At 55.4% G+C, this 14,481-nt stretch overlaps 1 protein-coding gene across 9 annotated transcripts in view; it reads left to right on the plus strand.

The window, feature by feature from the left end:
- The window catches only part of LOC102562600 (myomegalin), a 135,693-nt gene extending 121,762 nt beyond the window's left edge, over positions 1 to 13,931 (plus strand). For 7 of the 9 annotated variants that reach the window (XM_059728264.1, XM_019486523.2, XM_059728265.1 and 4 more), the window contains 9 exons: positions 969 to 1,093; positions 1,646 to 1,876; positions 2,052 to 2,165; positions 3,566 to 3,792; positions 4,358 to 4,501; positions 9,040 to 9,178; positions 10,875 to 10,921; positions 11,374 to 11,422; positions 12,672 to 13,931. In XM_059728264.1, the coding sequence (XP_059584247.1) occupies positions 969 to 1,093; positions 1,646 to 1,876; positions 2,052 to 2,165; positions 3,566 to 3,792; positions 4,358 to 4,501; positions 9,040 to 9,178; positions 10,875 to 10,921; positions 11,374 to 11,422; positions 12,672 to 12,817 (1,222 nt within the window). In that variant the 3' untranslated portion in view covers positions 12,818 to 13,931. The remainder of the gene's footprint in view (positions 1 to 968; positions 1,094 to 1,645; positions 1,877 to 2,051; positions 2,166 to 3,565; positions 3,793 to 4,357; positions 4,502 to 9,039; positions 9,179 to 10,874; positions 10,922 to 11,373; positions 11,423 to 12,671) is intronic. The other 2 variants (XM_019486520.2, XM_059728267.1) reach the window with 1 other exon arrangement.
- The last annotated feature ends 550 nt before the right edge of the window (positions 13,932 to 14,481 follow it).

Below are 14,481 nucleotides of genomic sequence, written 5' to 3' on the forward strand. Positions count from 1 at the left end.
TCTTAACAGACTGGCCTATGGCAACATCCTGAGGGATAGCCAGCACAGGTTTGTTGCGGATAGGTCTTGCTTGACCAATCTTATTTCCTTTTACGACCAGTTGGCCTATCACCTGGACAAGGGAGAGGAGATTGATGTTGTATATCTTGACTTCAAAAAAGCCTTCAATCTGGTATCCCATGATCACCTCTTGGCAAAACTGGCCAACTGCGGCCTTGGGTCCACCACGATCCACTGGCTGGGGAATTGGCTCTGTGGTCGGACCCAGAGGGTGGTGGTTAACGGAAGTCAATCGTCATGGTGCCCTGTGACCAGTGGGGTCCCTCAAGGCTCTGTCCTTGGACCTGTATTGTTCAACATCTTCATTAATGATGTGGACATTGGAGTCCGGCCAAGTTTGCCAATGATACCAAACTATGGGATAAAGCATCCACTCCTGAGGACAGGAGAGCAATCCAGGCTGACCTTTACAGGCTCAGGATATGGACGGATGAGAACCTGATGGTGTTTAATGCCAAAAAATGCAAGGTTCTCCACCTTGGGAAGAAAAACCTGCAGCATCCCTATAGGCTTGGCAGTGGTACGCTGGCTAGTGCTATGGATGAAAGGGACTTGGGGGTCATGATTGACCACAAGATGAACATGAGCCTTCAATGTGATGCTGCAGCTAGTAAAGCAAGCAAAACCCTGGCTTGCATCCATTTATGCTTCTCAAGCAAATCCCAAGACATCATTCTCCCCTTGTACTCGGCCTTGGTGAGGCCACAGCTGGAGTACTGTGTCCAGTTTTGGGCTCCACAATTCAAAAAGGATGTGGAGAAGCTTGAGAGAGTCCAGAGAAAAGCCACGCACATGATCAGAGGTCAGGAAAACAGACCTTACGACGACAGGGTGCCCAGCCAGCCTGGTGCTTCCCTTCAGCAGGCCTGTGTATGTCCTGCTGACCCCACCCATTCCCTTCTTCTCAGGCTTCAGCACACAGTGACTCTCCTACAGCAGCAGTGTGAGGAGAACCGGCTAGTCTTCCAGGCTCTCCGCTCTGAGCTGCAGGTCTACGAGACTCTCTTTGGCCCCTCTAAGGTGCCTATGTCAGGTATGTGTCCTGCTTCACCAGCCCCTTGTGGGAGAAGGGACAAGGTGCTCTGCTTGGTGTTGGCAAGCTATCAAGCATTAAATGTTAGCTGTGAGAGGGTTGCAACACAAGCAGTAGCTTAGATCCTGCCTTGGCAGGCATCACTGGCCTCCATCCATGTCTCTGGAGATGGGCAGCTGCTCACCAGCCCCAGAAAGGTGCCTTCCAGGCAGGAGCTGAAACACCTGGCACCACACCGAGGAGGAGTTTTAGTATAACTTAGTGAAGCCCACACTCCACCATAACTCTTCTCTGGTGTCTGGGGATTGGAAACCTTAAGTAAACTCCTCTTTATCTCTCTGGGGCATGAGAACATGCTAAGCTGGGGATGTTTGGGGGCTACCATTCGCCCGGTGTTATTATTGAGCCTTTGCCCATGATGGCACGAGAGGCAATGAGCATCAGAGAGCTACAGCCCCAAGCTGATCTGGAGCTGGGGTGCCAGCATCCCTTGGGGCATAGCATGGAGCAGCAGGCACAGATAGTTCTTGAACTACTTGTGTTTGTTCTCAGCTTGCATCAGGGACCTGTACTGGAAACAGCCTTCCAGCAGTGACCTGGATGCCCTCCTGGCCGAGGTCCGAGCTCTGCGGAGCCAGTTGCTGCAGGGCATTCAGGTGAACAACTCCTTGCGGCAGCAGCTGGAGCAGCAGCAGGAGGGGAGAGCCAGCCTAGCGACACAGGGCTCTACTTCCCATGTCTTTGCTGCCAGCAAGCCACCAGGTGACTGGCAGCTCTTCCAAGGTGAGGAGGAAGAAGGCTGCCAGAGGCCATGCTGGATGGGGGCAGAGGCAGCAGGGCTAGTTGGTCCATCCCTTGTGACCATGATTCACTTCTAGACCCTCTGGGCTCTCTGAAGATGAGGGAGGCCATTGCTCTCAGCCTGGTAAAAGAACCGCTTGTTGTCTTGCCCTTTTAGACTCGGTTCCTTCTCCTCCAGTTCGGGATGTGGGTATGAGCTCTCCAGCTCCTCTCTTCTCTACCTTTTCACTGACTGCTCTAGGCCCAGATGCCTCACTTCATCAGACAAAAGGTAAAGTATGCAAAGACTCCACAGGGGCTAAGCCCAACTGAGACTTCCCAGGGCGTTGGTCGCCCCTGTAGGAGCCTGTTCATGCATAGCATGAGGTTGGAGCAGGCGTGATGCAGGGGGCTTTCTGCACATTATGTGGCAGAACAGAACCAAGGCAGAGATTTGTGTGTTCTTCAGTTTTAAAGGCAGAAATTTCCACACAATCCATCAGCCCTTCTGCATAGCCCAGGCCAGAGAATCCTGTCCAGGGGCTCCCCTGTCCAGCCCTGTATTTTGTGCTGAACTGAGAGCATCTCTCTTAGAAAGGAGCCTAGGCTTGATATCAAGATTGCCAGGAAAAGAGAATCCCCCACTCCTACATCTTCTTCCAGCACTCTTTGGTGCCTTCTCCTCGGTGACTCCATTGGGGAGAGGGCCCCTCAAGCCATCCTCTCCCAGCCTGGGACCTGCTTTGCTCCCTGTCCTCCTCACAGGGTCCTCCAAGAAGCATGTGAACATCATTCCCCTTGAGTAGGTGCTGCCTTGCCTCCGGAGAGGGTGGGTGTGGGGGGGTGGGGGGAGGTCTGTCTCATGTCCCTGGCTAGTCTTGGCAGAGGCATTCCCAAGCGTCTCCTGGATGCTGGCAGGAAACTGGATGAGTGCCGAGCAGCTGGTGCTACCCAGAAATGCCTTAACTTTCAGGTTCCTATTTCTGTATAGCTAAGAAGGGAAATGTACAGTGCTTAGCTATGGGGGCTCCTTGGTGCCAAAGAATGCTGCCCCTTCCCCTCCTCCCCCTGGGTTCACAGTATGTTTTTCTTCCTGGCTCTGAGTGACCTGAGTTGCAGGATTGGTCTCAAGAGAGGGCAGTATATAGAGAAGGAGGACTGGGAACCAAAGCACAGCAATACTAGGCATTTGTGGACTGAAGAGAATGCCTATGGGAAGGGTGGGAATGTCAGGGACTGCCAGGCAGTGGTTCTGGTGGGCAGAAACATAGCCAATGTAGGTCATGTATTTGGGAGACGTTTGTGGCTGAGAGCATCCAGAAGGGTCTGCTGACTTTGGAGGGCCCCCACCTTTGAGAAGCCTGAAAGGGACCATGTGTTTAGAGGTCAGTGTTTAGCACTAGCTGAAAATCACATTCCTTGAAGGTGTCTCAAGAAAGGCTTCCAAAAACTGAGGCCCCCAAACTCGCTAGGGATTTCTAAAAATCCCAGCCCATTGCTTGAACAACTTGGACAAACAGATGGAGCTGCCAGGTCCGGGCCCTGGACATATAGCACCCCCTAAGCACAGTTTAGGTTTAGGGTAACTCAGATCTCCAGCTGAAGACCTGTCCTCACGCAACCACGCTGAGGAAGGCCAAGCTTAGGAGCTGTGCTGGCCCCTGTGACTGTGAGGCCCTGCTTTGATTTCAGAACTATGCAAGGAGGATCCCTCAGTGAGGAAGGGCTCCCCTTCCCTGAGGGGAGATGCCCCAACTGGTTCATTTGCCAGCAAACATGGATGTCACATCATCGGCCATGTGGATGACTACAGCACCCTGAAGCAGCAGATCTTGGAGGGCAAAATGCTGGTCCACAAGATGGCATCTCTCATGCGGCCAGCTCTCAGTGTGCCCAGCCTGGAGGCCCAGGGCACGGAGGTAATTCCCCTCTGCAAGGGGGTTGGGGTAGGCGTGGGTTGTTATGCTTCTGGACCATATAATGCTCCTCTAAGCCCTTTAAGGGTGAAGGAGAGGGTTGTGGGAGCTTCCTGCCAACCTGCTGTAATGCTGCTTCCTGGCTGGGGCCAGCTTCTCCTTGGTGAGGATGGGTGGCTGTAAAAGATCCTGGGGAGCCCACTTGGAGCTGGGCCTGCAGGAAACAATTGTTCCTGAATGGGATCAGCAGCAGTGTTGCATGGAGGCATTTTAATGCCAGGTGGGTCAGCGCACAGCCTGTCCACATGCTGGTGGGTTAGCTAGAGTCCTCTCTCCCCACCTTCTCCGACTCAGAAGTCTACTTTCAGATGGGAAGCCAGCCTGTTGTGAAAGCTGGGCCCCTTGTGGGAGGGCAGTGCCCAGAGTGAATGCCCAGCAGGGCTTACTCCTACCTGCAGGTCACTCACAGCACAGGCTCGGGGTGTTGCAGGGCTGCATGGTTGCCTTGGCTGCAGAGTCCCGCGAGGCTGGGGTTCTGTTTAATGACTGCCTCCTCTCCCCCCTGCAGGCCCTCGAGCTTGGAAGCATTAGGCAGCTTTTTGGCAGTGCAAGCACCTTGCACCAGATTCTGGAGGAGTGCTCCTCCCTCCTCAGTTTGTTCTGGAGGGCAGCGCTGCCCACAGCCTCCAGCCCTGCCCAGCACAGGACAATGGTAAGGAGAGCCTAAAGTGTTACCCTGCCCCTGGCACTGCCTAGCACCTAACACCTCACCACGGTTCTGGGTTCCCCATACCGAGATCTCAGCTTGCCTTGTTGTACAACTCCAGGGCTGGAAGAGATCTCAGGGGTCACCTAGTCCAACCCCCTCACAAATGTGCAGTGTGCTGTCCCTGACAAATTTCTGTCCAGCCTTCTCCTGAAAACCTCCAAGGAGGGAAATTCTACAGGGCAGCTTGTCCATGGGAAAGCCACCACCTCCTAAACCAGGCTTGTCCAACATATGGCCTGCGGGCCGCCATGTGGCCTGCCAAGCCATTTTATCTGGCCCACAGCGGCGACAGTGCTGTGGCCGTGGCTGTGGCACCATGGAGCGTGGAGCTGCCAGTGGCATGGAGCACAGAGCCATGGTGGCGGTGGCAGCAAGGCGGGCAGGGAGCACTGTGGAGTGGCGGCGGCAGTGGCGCGGAGCTGCAGCAGCAAGGCAGGCAGAGAGCGTGGAGGGAGTGCAGCGAGGTGGGCAGGGAGCGCTGCGGAGCGCGGAGCCGTGGTGGTGAGGTGGGCAGAGAGTGCGGAGGGAGCGTGGCAAGGCGGACAGGGAGCGCCGTGGGCCCCGGCCGGAAGCGAGGGGAGGGGAGCTGCTTACCCTCGTGGGGCCCGGGGGAGCAGCCCTGTGCGGGAGGCCAAGCAGCGGCCACTGGCAGTGCTGGCCCGTGCCTGCCTCCTCACCCCCCGCCCCCACATTTCAAGCCAGCCCTGCTGCCCTGCCCTGCCCTGCCCCACAGCAAGGTGACGCCTGATCCCCCGGCCAGTCTCCCCCTGGGCACTGCGGCTCTCCGGGCCCAGCCGCCCGTGCGCGAGGCCACGAGGGGGCCGCTTCTCACGTGCTGCTGGGGACAGGAGGAGGAGCCCGGCCGGGTCTGCACTGGCCAGCAGAAGCGGCGGCGGAGCCGTGTGTCGCTTGGGATGGGACAAGCCTGCACCGGTGAGTCCCGAGCGGCACACGGCTCCACCACCGCTTCTGCTGGCCGGTGCAGACCTGGCCGGCCTCCTCCCATCCCCAGCGGCACATGGGAAGTTGGCTTCAGCTGCATGCCGCTTTCCCTGGCTGGTGCCGACCCAGTTCTGCCCAGGCGGGACTTGCAGCACCATGTCAACCTGGGCATGGCACCGGCAGGCCGGGCGGGCCCCAGGTTAACCCCAGCTTAGCCCCCTCGGCTTCTCCAGCACCAGGTCAACCCGGTTGTAGCCAAGCGGCTCCTGCAGCACCGTGTCAACCCGGGCATGCATGCCATGTCAACCCCTGCAACTTCATTGGTGTCAAAGGGCATGTAACATGACTTCCTGATATGATACCACTTCCTGTGATGTCTTTGAATATGGCTCGCCGGCCCACTGGGTGATAAAAAGTTTGTGAACCAGCCCCACATTCAAAAAGGTTGGACTAAACCTTCCCTTAAAGACTGGAAAGTTAGTTAAAGCCATGGGCAACTGGTGCCACCTTAGTCGGGACAGAGCACACGGCCCCCCAGCGACCAGTCAGCGACTGGGGGGGTCCGCCCCATGGCCAGTCTCACCAACCAGGCGGGTCCCCCCGCTGCCAATCGTGCCAACTGGGAAGCAGTGGCCGTCGCGCTTCATCCAGTGCTCCCGCTCCCCGGCTGGTGCTCACAGGGGGGACACCAGTGCTCCTGTCTGCCCCCCTTGCCCATCACCTAAGCGGGGAGTGCGGCCTGTTGGGGTGCACCAGTGCTCTCGGGGGCTGTGCGTGCATGCCTGTGCACCCCCTATGCGTCACCACTGGTTAAAGCTTTTGAAATTGGAAGTATCAAATAAGGCTTTCATTTTAACTGTGTTCTTTATTGCCTTTCCTGTGAGGTGCAGAGGGGTTGTGTAGCTTGCTCCCCCTGCTATCCTGTCTGTTCTCGGACCTGTACTCTTTAATGTCTTCATAAATGATCTGGACACTGGTGTCAAAAGCAGACTGGCTATGTTCACTGACGACACCAAACTTTGGGGAAGAGTGTCCACACTTGAGAATAAATAGGCCGGTGATCCAGGCCAACCTCAATAAGCTCGCAAGGTGGGCAGATGAAAATCTGATGGGATTCAGTATGGAGAAGGTGCTCCACCTTGGGAATAAAAACCTGCATCACACCTATAGGCTCAGCAATGTTACACTCACCAGCACCATGAGCGAAAGAGACTTGGGGGTTATGATTGACCACAAGATGAACATGAGCCACCAATATAATACCTCAGCTGGTAAAGTGAACAAAACTCTGGCTTGCATCTACCAATGCATCTTGAGCAAGACCCAGGATGTCATCCTCCTGCTGTACTTGGCCTTGGTGAGGCTGCAGCTGGAGTATTGCATCCAATTCTGGGCTCCACAATTTAGGAAGGATTTGGAGAAGCTTGAAAAAGTCCAGAGAAGAGCCACACGCATGATCAGAGGGCAAGAGAGCAGGCCTTATGAAGAGAGGCTGTGAGCCATGGGATTCTTCAGCCTAGAGAAGCATATGTTTAGGGGGGACTTGGTGGCAGCCTATAAGTACATAAGGGGTGTACATCAGGATCTGGGGGAACACCGGTTCACCAGAGCACCCCAAGGGATGACAAGGTCCAATGGTCACAAACTCCTGCAAGACTGTTTTAGGCTGGACATAAGGAAAAGCTTCTTTACTGTCCGAGTCCCCAAGGCCTGGAACAAACTCCCCCCAGAGGTGGTGCAAGCACCTACTCTGGATACTTTCAAGAAACATTTGGAGGTTTATCTTGCTGGGATCCTTTGACCCTAACCTTGGGCAGGGGGCTGGACTCTATGACCTTACAAGGTCACTTCCAGCCCTAATGTCTGTGAAATCTATGAAATCCAGGTTCTTCTGTGACAGTGGAAACCAACCTTTATGGTAGGCAGGCCATAAATTAGGCCCTGCACTCTCCCACAGTGCTATTCTGATCCCCTTCCATGCCTGATCAACCCCCCTGAGAGCTGGCAGACTTGTACCCATGGCAGGCCAAGAAACTGCTTCTACCCTCCCTTATAGTTACATAGATGTTGGAGCTGGAAGGGACCTTACAGATCATCAGGTCCAGCCCCCTTGCACTTGGGCAAGAAAGACTGCTGGGATCAGAACACCCCAGCAAGATGATTGTAGACCCCATCAGTGCTGCCAGAGACAGCCTTGGCTAACTCAGGTCAGAACCTGCTTAAGCAGGAGGCAGAAAGAAAGAGAGAAGAAATGCAATGGGGGAAAAAAAGGGCAAGCCAGGAAGGGTCAGAAAGGGAGAATTCAAATCTCTCACCCCAAGTGTAGTTTCAAGCTTAGCCAAACACAGTAGAAGTGGCAGTGTCCTCTGAGTCCCCCTGGCCTGGTCAACTCGGGGCCTTTTCCAGATTTTGGATGGTGAAGGCTCAGTTGTGCCCTGGGAGATGGTGGGGCAGTAGTCACAACGGCAAAGCATGCTCCTTTAAAGCTGCCATCCTCCTGGTGTTTGTGCCAAGTTGCCAGGGGAAGGCACAACAGTAGAACAGCCCATCGGTTATTACTTGGCTTCATCCAGCAGGCTTTATTTCCAGCACGCCAATTTGTCTGATCTGTTGATTTCTGGCTCCGAGTTCTGGTTTGCCAGCACAGTGGCATCAGGGACCTTCTTGCTTTGGATTGATTCAGTCTTTTGTCTTTACTAATTGCTTTTTATTTAATTTACTGACTTGTACAAGCCCTTTTATGTAGTAGGCTGAACCAGACTTGTCACCTCAGACATCTTGGAGTACAGGTGCCTGCCCTATTCACTCAGGCTATACCTCCAGCCCGCCCTCCCATGTACTGGTGTCGTCCCTAGTATCAGCAGGCTGCCTAGGATGTGACTGAGTGCAGATCTCATCTTGTTCTACCTGAGGCAGCTTGTGGTCAGAGGGAGCCAGAGAGCAGCCTTGCCACATGGGGTGCAGGGACTCCAAGGCCAGGGTTTCTCAGGATGGAAGCCAGTGTGTTGACTTCCCTTCTGTGCACGCATGCACCTACCCACCCATCTCCTTCTCATCCAGAAGTCATTGCACCAGATCATGCCACAAGAAGCTCCAAGCCTCTGAACTTGGTCACAGCCACAGGAAATGCAACAAGTGGAAGCTGAAGTTGCCTGGGAGACTGACGTGTGATGTCACCTGGCTGTGAGCTTCATGCTCAGAAATGCAGCCCAGGGGCCAGCATTAGTTGGGGGCTGCTGCTTTATCGTGTCCACCTGTCATTGGCAATACACAAGTCTTCAATAGTGACCATGAGAGGCCGGAGAGCTCGAACTGGATTGGCTGTGTGCAAAGAGCCAACTGAGCGTTGGGATGCTCCCAACCTGCCCCCCTTTCTGTCATGAGCTCTCTCCTCCAGTGTGTGGGGGTCTCTAGATCTTTGCCAGGGAAGGCTGAGTCAGGATAGCAGATGGGTTGCATGGAGAGAGCAAGCTCTGGCTGTGCTGTGATTCTCAGAGATGTGTGGCACAGGCTGACCTATCCCCCCTGGCTCTTCCCAGGAGCAGGTGATGAAGGAGGAGATCCTGGAACTGCGAGCTCAACTATCTAAGAAGGAGACTCTGCTCCAGAGCACAGCTGAGCGCCTGCAGAGCACCAGCCGCCTGAAGGAGAACATGGAGCATTTCATCATCAGCCACTGTAGGTGCTCACTACGGGAGGTCACACTGGTGTAGCAGCTGCGGGGGGTGGAGGCATCACCACAGCAGTTCTTGGAGGGGCATGGGAGGGTAATCACTTACCACCCCTGCTCAGCCTCCCTCTCCCTACAGCTCTTGGCTGTTGCATGTTCTGCATGTTATCAGCCCTTACCTGGTGGAGATACCATGATATAGACCTGGCAGGGGAGATACCATGTTGTGGTTTTCAGCCCAGGTGGTTTTACTTGCTTGGCAGGAGAGATACCCTTCTTCCTGGCCTTGAGTGACTTGATGTCGCTAGAGAGAGGAGACATGTCCCTTGCATTTCAGGCAGGCTGACCCTTGCGTGAGTCTCCAAATGTCTCCAAATGCAATGATCTCAGCTACACAATTTATGGTGATGGAGGACTGCTCTCAGAGTTTCCCTCTAGCTTGGTCCTTTGGCCTTTTAGTTAGAGGCAAGCAAAACTAGGGGGCATCTGAACTCCAAGGCCTCCAGGCTTGGGGCCTTCATGTAGGATGCCTGTCATGGATTTGAAGCCCCAGGCTGAAGAGTCTGGGAGGCAGGATACTTGCCAGGGGTTGTGCCACACAGACTTGAATGATTGAGTTCTGCTCAGTTGATAGAATTTGGAACTGATTTGGCTCAAGGCACGAAATTAAAAAAAAAAGTGATCAGCCCTTCATGTATGAGGATGGGTGCTGATTGTGCCCAGAGGCTTGTGCCCTGGACTGTCTGCAGTGTGGGGGAGTCTGGGGAGAGACTGGTCTTTATCGCCTAACCCTCGTGTACTGACAGCACCCTCATCATGTAACAAGGGGCAGTATCCAGGGCCTCAAGCTAGCTCGGATGCCAGCAACATATCATTTGTTCGATGGCTAGAGCAGAGGCTCCTCTGCCAGCCAGTACATAGTAGGTGCCCCAGGGCAGGCAGGTGAATCCAACCCTCCCCACAGCTGCCTCTCTGCAGTGGCAGCACTGGCATTGGCAGGCTGGGGCACCAGAGCCTGGCACATGCTGAGCCCTGTATGGGGCTGGCCTCCTTGGAACGGCAGTAGGAACCGTGGTGCCAGGACCCCGGTCTGCCCTGGGCTGGCAGTGTGTTGGGGAGAAGGGAGGGGGCGTGTTAGGCAGAGGAGCCTCCTGTGAAAGCAACTGAGATGGATGTTTCATAAATCACAGAGAAGTAGGGCTGGAAGAACCTCCAGAGGTCACCTAGTCCAACCTCCACCTGAGGCAGGGTCATCCCTATCCAAATGTCACTATGCCTGTTCTGCTCAGCCTGACTGCCCTTCTGATCATGTGGCCAGGGTCTGCCCCTGCACAGCTGCTCCCCTGGTGTGCCCCATGACCCACGCCTCGGAGGCTGGGGTCCTGCAAATCCAGTGTCTCCCTGGCACTCTGTGTCCCTGAGGTGGCGGAAGAAGAGCTACAGCCTCTGCCTGGGTCACCCACACGTCAGCTCCATTCTCTTGAGCTCTTGCTCCTTACTGGCACTGGTGCATTGGCTATGGCTCCAGCAGAGTGAGCCCTGGCTGTGGGGACCCTTGTAGTTTTGGCCATGTAGGCTGTAGGGCCCCATGTCCTAGGCAAAATGTCCTCGTAGCATCTCTAGCTGAACTGCATAATCCCTAGGTTGCTGGTGGAGATGCCAGCACTGTCACGCTCCTGCTGACTGCTCCCATCTCTGTTGCAGTGACCAAAACTCATGATGTGCTGAAGAAGGCGAGGACAAACCTGGAGGTGAGTTAGCCCAGGGGCAAGAGCATGGCAAGACCCCACACACCCTGGGGGTGGTAGAGGGGGCTCCAAGCTGTGTGCCAGTCACGGCCAACAGTGGTTGGGGCTGGGGATGAGCAAGGACTCTACATTAAACTGGGGGGATTGGCCCCTATGGGCTAACAAGGGGGTTCAGGGGCTCTAGGTGTACACTGTGGGAGGGGACAGCACAAATGGGCTCTCCAGGGAAGAGCGGGGAAGGGGCAGAGAGCAAAGACAGCTGGTGGAGAGTGCCAGGGTAGTCTGTGGTGGGGCAGGATGTGGAGGGAAGGGGCTGAGCTGAGTCTGTGGTAGGGTGCTTGGGCCCTGCCTTCCTACCCCCCGGGCTCTGGGTCCCCTGGGCTATGCCGGTTGTGCTTCTCATTCCCTTTCTCTCTTTCTCACTCCATCTCTCTCTCTCTCCTGAGCCTTTCCAGAAGAGCACTCCCCAGAGCTCTGTAAAATCACCTCCCTTTCTTGGCGAAGGTAACAGCTTCTGCACTGTTTCTGCCTGGCCCAGGCTGGTGCCCTTCATCCACACCCTCTGGGAGACCTCCCCCACCTCCCTGGCACATGGCAGAGGGCTATGGGGCTGCAGTCAGGGACCAGACATCTCCCTGTGGGGAGGTGTATGCGGGGTGTGGGGTGTCCTGCTTGGGTGAGAGGCTTTTCTGAACTTCCTCTGGCTCCTCCATCAGCTCCCATGGGGAGGTGCTAGGACATCAGAGCCTCTGTTGCCAGCACACTCTGGACCAACCCTGCTATGGGCTGGGCACAGCATCCTGGAGCTGCTGGAGCAGCATGTTTACAGTCTGGGGTCTCCGTGGTAAAGTGGGGAGTGGGCATGTGCACTCAGCTGTGTTTTCTGTGGTGCTCATGCACGGAGGTGCCAGCCTCAGGCCTCCTTCACCTTCATGGGCGAAGGCATAGCCCCAGCTTGTGTGTGTGCATGCAGGTGTCCTGACAATGTCACACCTGCCCCATGCATGTTCTGGCGGCAAGGGCACCAGCATGCCCAGTAGGAGTACCAGGGTGGGCACTTGGGACCCTTGCATCTACCTCAGTGAGTCCAAGGCAGGGTACCTTGAGATCCTTTCAAGGGTTCTGTAGGGTGCCATGCAATGTTAGCCCTGCCAGGTTTGCAAACATGATTTATAAGGTAAACTCAACCGTTTCAACCTGTTGTGGGCTTCCAGGGTCCTTGCAACAGAAGAATTGCTCTGTTATTTTTATGTGATCAAAATAAATGAGCAAAAGCTAAGAGCTGGCACATTCTGAGGGAGGCTTTGACTCTTCTGATGGGGTCCTTGACTCCAAAATGGCTGGAACCCCCCTGCTCTACTTTTGGCCTGCTCAGCCATGTAGAAGTGGCCTCTGACAGCTACCAGTGAAACTGCAGGTAGTTCTTGTGCGGTAGTACCACCTGCACCACTGCACAGGCAGCTCTAGAACATGTCTGAATGGCAGCGCTGGTAATAGCAGTACCAGGGGTGGCTGCTCTGGGCACAGCTCTGTGCTGGACTCTGATGCACAGGGGGGTAGGTGGCAGGATGGGTGCTTTGGGAGGCCAGCTGGGCCAGCAGAGGTGTACCACATGTGCTGCTTGAGGTGCCCCTTGCCTCCTCTTTGCAGGGGCACTAGCTTGCTTCTCTGACGCCCACCCCCAGGTAACCTCCTGCCTCCTTCCAGCCTCCGATGGCAAATGCCTCCAGCTGGTTTTGTGCTTTCTTTCCAGGTGAAATCCCAGCGGGCACTTCCCAGCCCTGCCATCGCATGAGCCCGGCTTGCCAGGAGCCAGGAAGAAAGAGAAGCCATCCCAACTCCTTGCCGTGGCAGGAGGAACAGAGCAGGCCTGGCTTCATTCACCTTCGCAGCTACTGAGCCCCCACCCCTGCTTCCCACCCAGCAGGCATGGCTCTGTGGCAGTTCTCAGGAACGCAGCACTGCCCTTCCCTGCTGTGGTGTGCTGATCTCTTCTCCTGAGCGAGGCTTTGGAGTCTTCCAGATCACACTGGAACCTAATTATTCTGCATGTGACTTAGCCCGCAGCTGTTTCTGGCTTGTCCATAGGGGGTAGGCTGCTTGGATGAGTCACTGCTAGGGCTGGCAAGGGGCATCTGGCAAAGTGGCTTTCCCACCAGCTATGCCATCACCCACATGGACAACCACTCGCAGCAGCAGTGCCCTTCAGCTGTGTGGCCACACGCTAGAAGGCTGTCTGGAGACCCATCACCCACCTGGTGGGCCCGACTATTACTGCACCATACTACTGAGTGATGCGTGTGCTGGGGAGATGTGGCAGGAAGGTGCGTATGTCTCCTGACCTGCTGCCTCAATGCAGCACCTGCTTTGGCTATACCAGCTTTGAGCAGTTTGTTTGAGAGCTGTAGCTTCCTGAGGGGCATTATTGAAGTAGCTGTCACCACAGGCCCAGGAGGATCACGTAACATTAAGGCTGCACATACCCTGCTGTAGGAAGATGAGCCCTGGCCAGGCCGCGCTTAGCTGGCTGCTGGGAATCTAGCATTGCTTTGCCTCTGCAAGGTGTGATGGGGCCAGGAGACTCCACACCAGGGGGTTTGGGCACAGCTGTCCCTTCCCTGCTGGAGTCTTCAGTCCCCAAGGCTGAATTGCTGTAGAGCCCGCAAGGGGTGGTGAATGGGACAGATGGCTGGTCAAGCCACTTGTTCAGCTCGGGCCTCCTGTTCATGTGGAAGCTGCAGAATTTAGCACTGCCTGTAAACAGCCTCGAGAGGCCCAATGGCAGCCAACCCTTGCCTGCAGCATGTCTGTGCTCATAGGATGTGTATATATTGTAGTTGCGTCATGCAACAGGGGCTGGGGTGCCTATGATGTGTCCTAGCAACCGTTCTAATGCAGCAGGCCTCCCGCTGAGCCAACTCGGCTCCCATTTCGGAAAGAAATAAAGATGTAAGAAATGAAGTGTTTCCTCCCTGATGCCAGCAATTCCCCAATAAACTCAACTTTTTTAAAATATTGGCTTCTGTAGTTTTTGGCCTCTGAGGAGCTGTGGGGCAGTGGCCACCACACAACAGCTTTTTGTCTATTGTGTGGGATGCTCTGCCCCTGCCAGGGCTGAAAATGCCTGTGATGCTCCGAAGGTAGGGCTGGGCACTGCTCCGTCACCTGTCCCCTGCAGCAAACAAACCAGGGCTAGCTGAGCTTGAAGCTGGCCTAGTTCCCCCGAGCTCTGGCTCTGTCCACCCACACGGTCCCTTCTCTCACACTCCACTGCCATGCAGGGGCTCCAGAGCACATGGCAGGTCATGGGGTCCCTGGTTGGGCTTAGGCACATGTGGCCCAATGCCTGCAATGTCCCACCCCCTCCACAGCATTTTGAGGTAGGACATCCAGGAAGCCAGCTCCTGCCTCTGCCTGTTCCACCCCAGCCCCCCATTGCAGGTTAGTTTGTCATCAGCAAAGCTGTTGCAGGGAAGCATCCAGCCCAGCAGGTCAGGTAACACTCACCACCTCCTACTCTTTCTGGGCACATCAGTCCCCAACAGCCCAGGCTCTGCACTAAC

This window comes from Alligator mississippiensis, chromosome 5 (assembly GCF_030867095.1).
Source record: "Alligator mississippiensis isolate rAllMis1 chromosome 5, rAllMis1, whole genome shotgun sequence".
NCBI lineage: Eukaryota > Metazoa > Chordata > Crocodylia > Alligatoridae > Alligator > Alligator mississippiensis.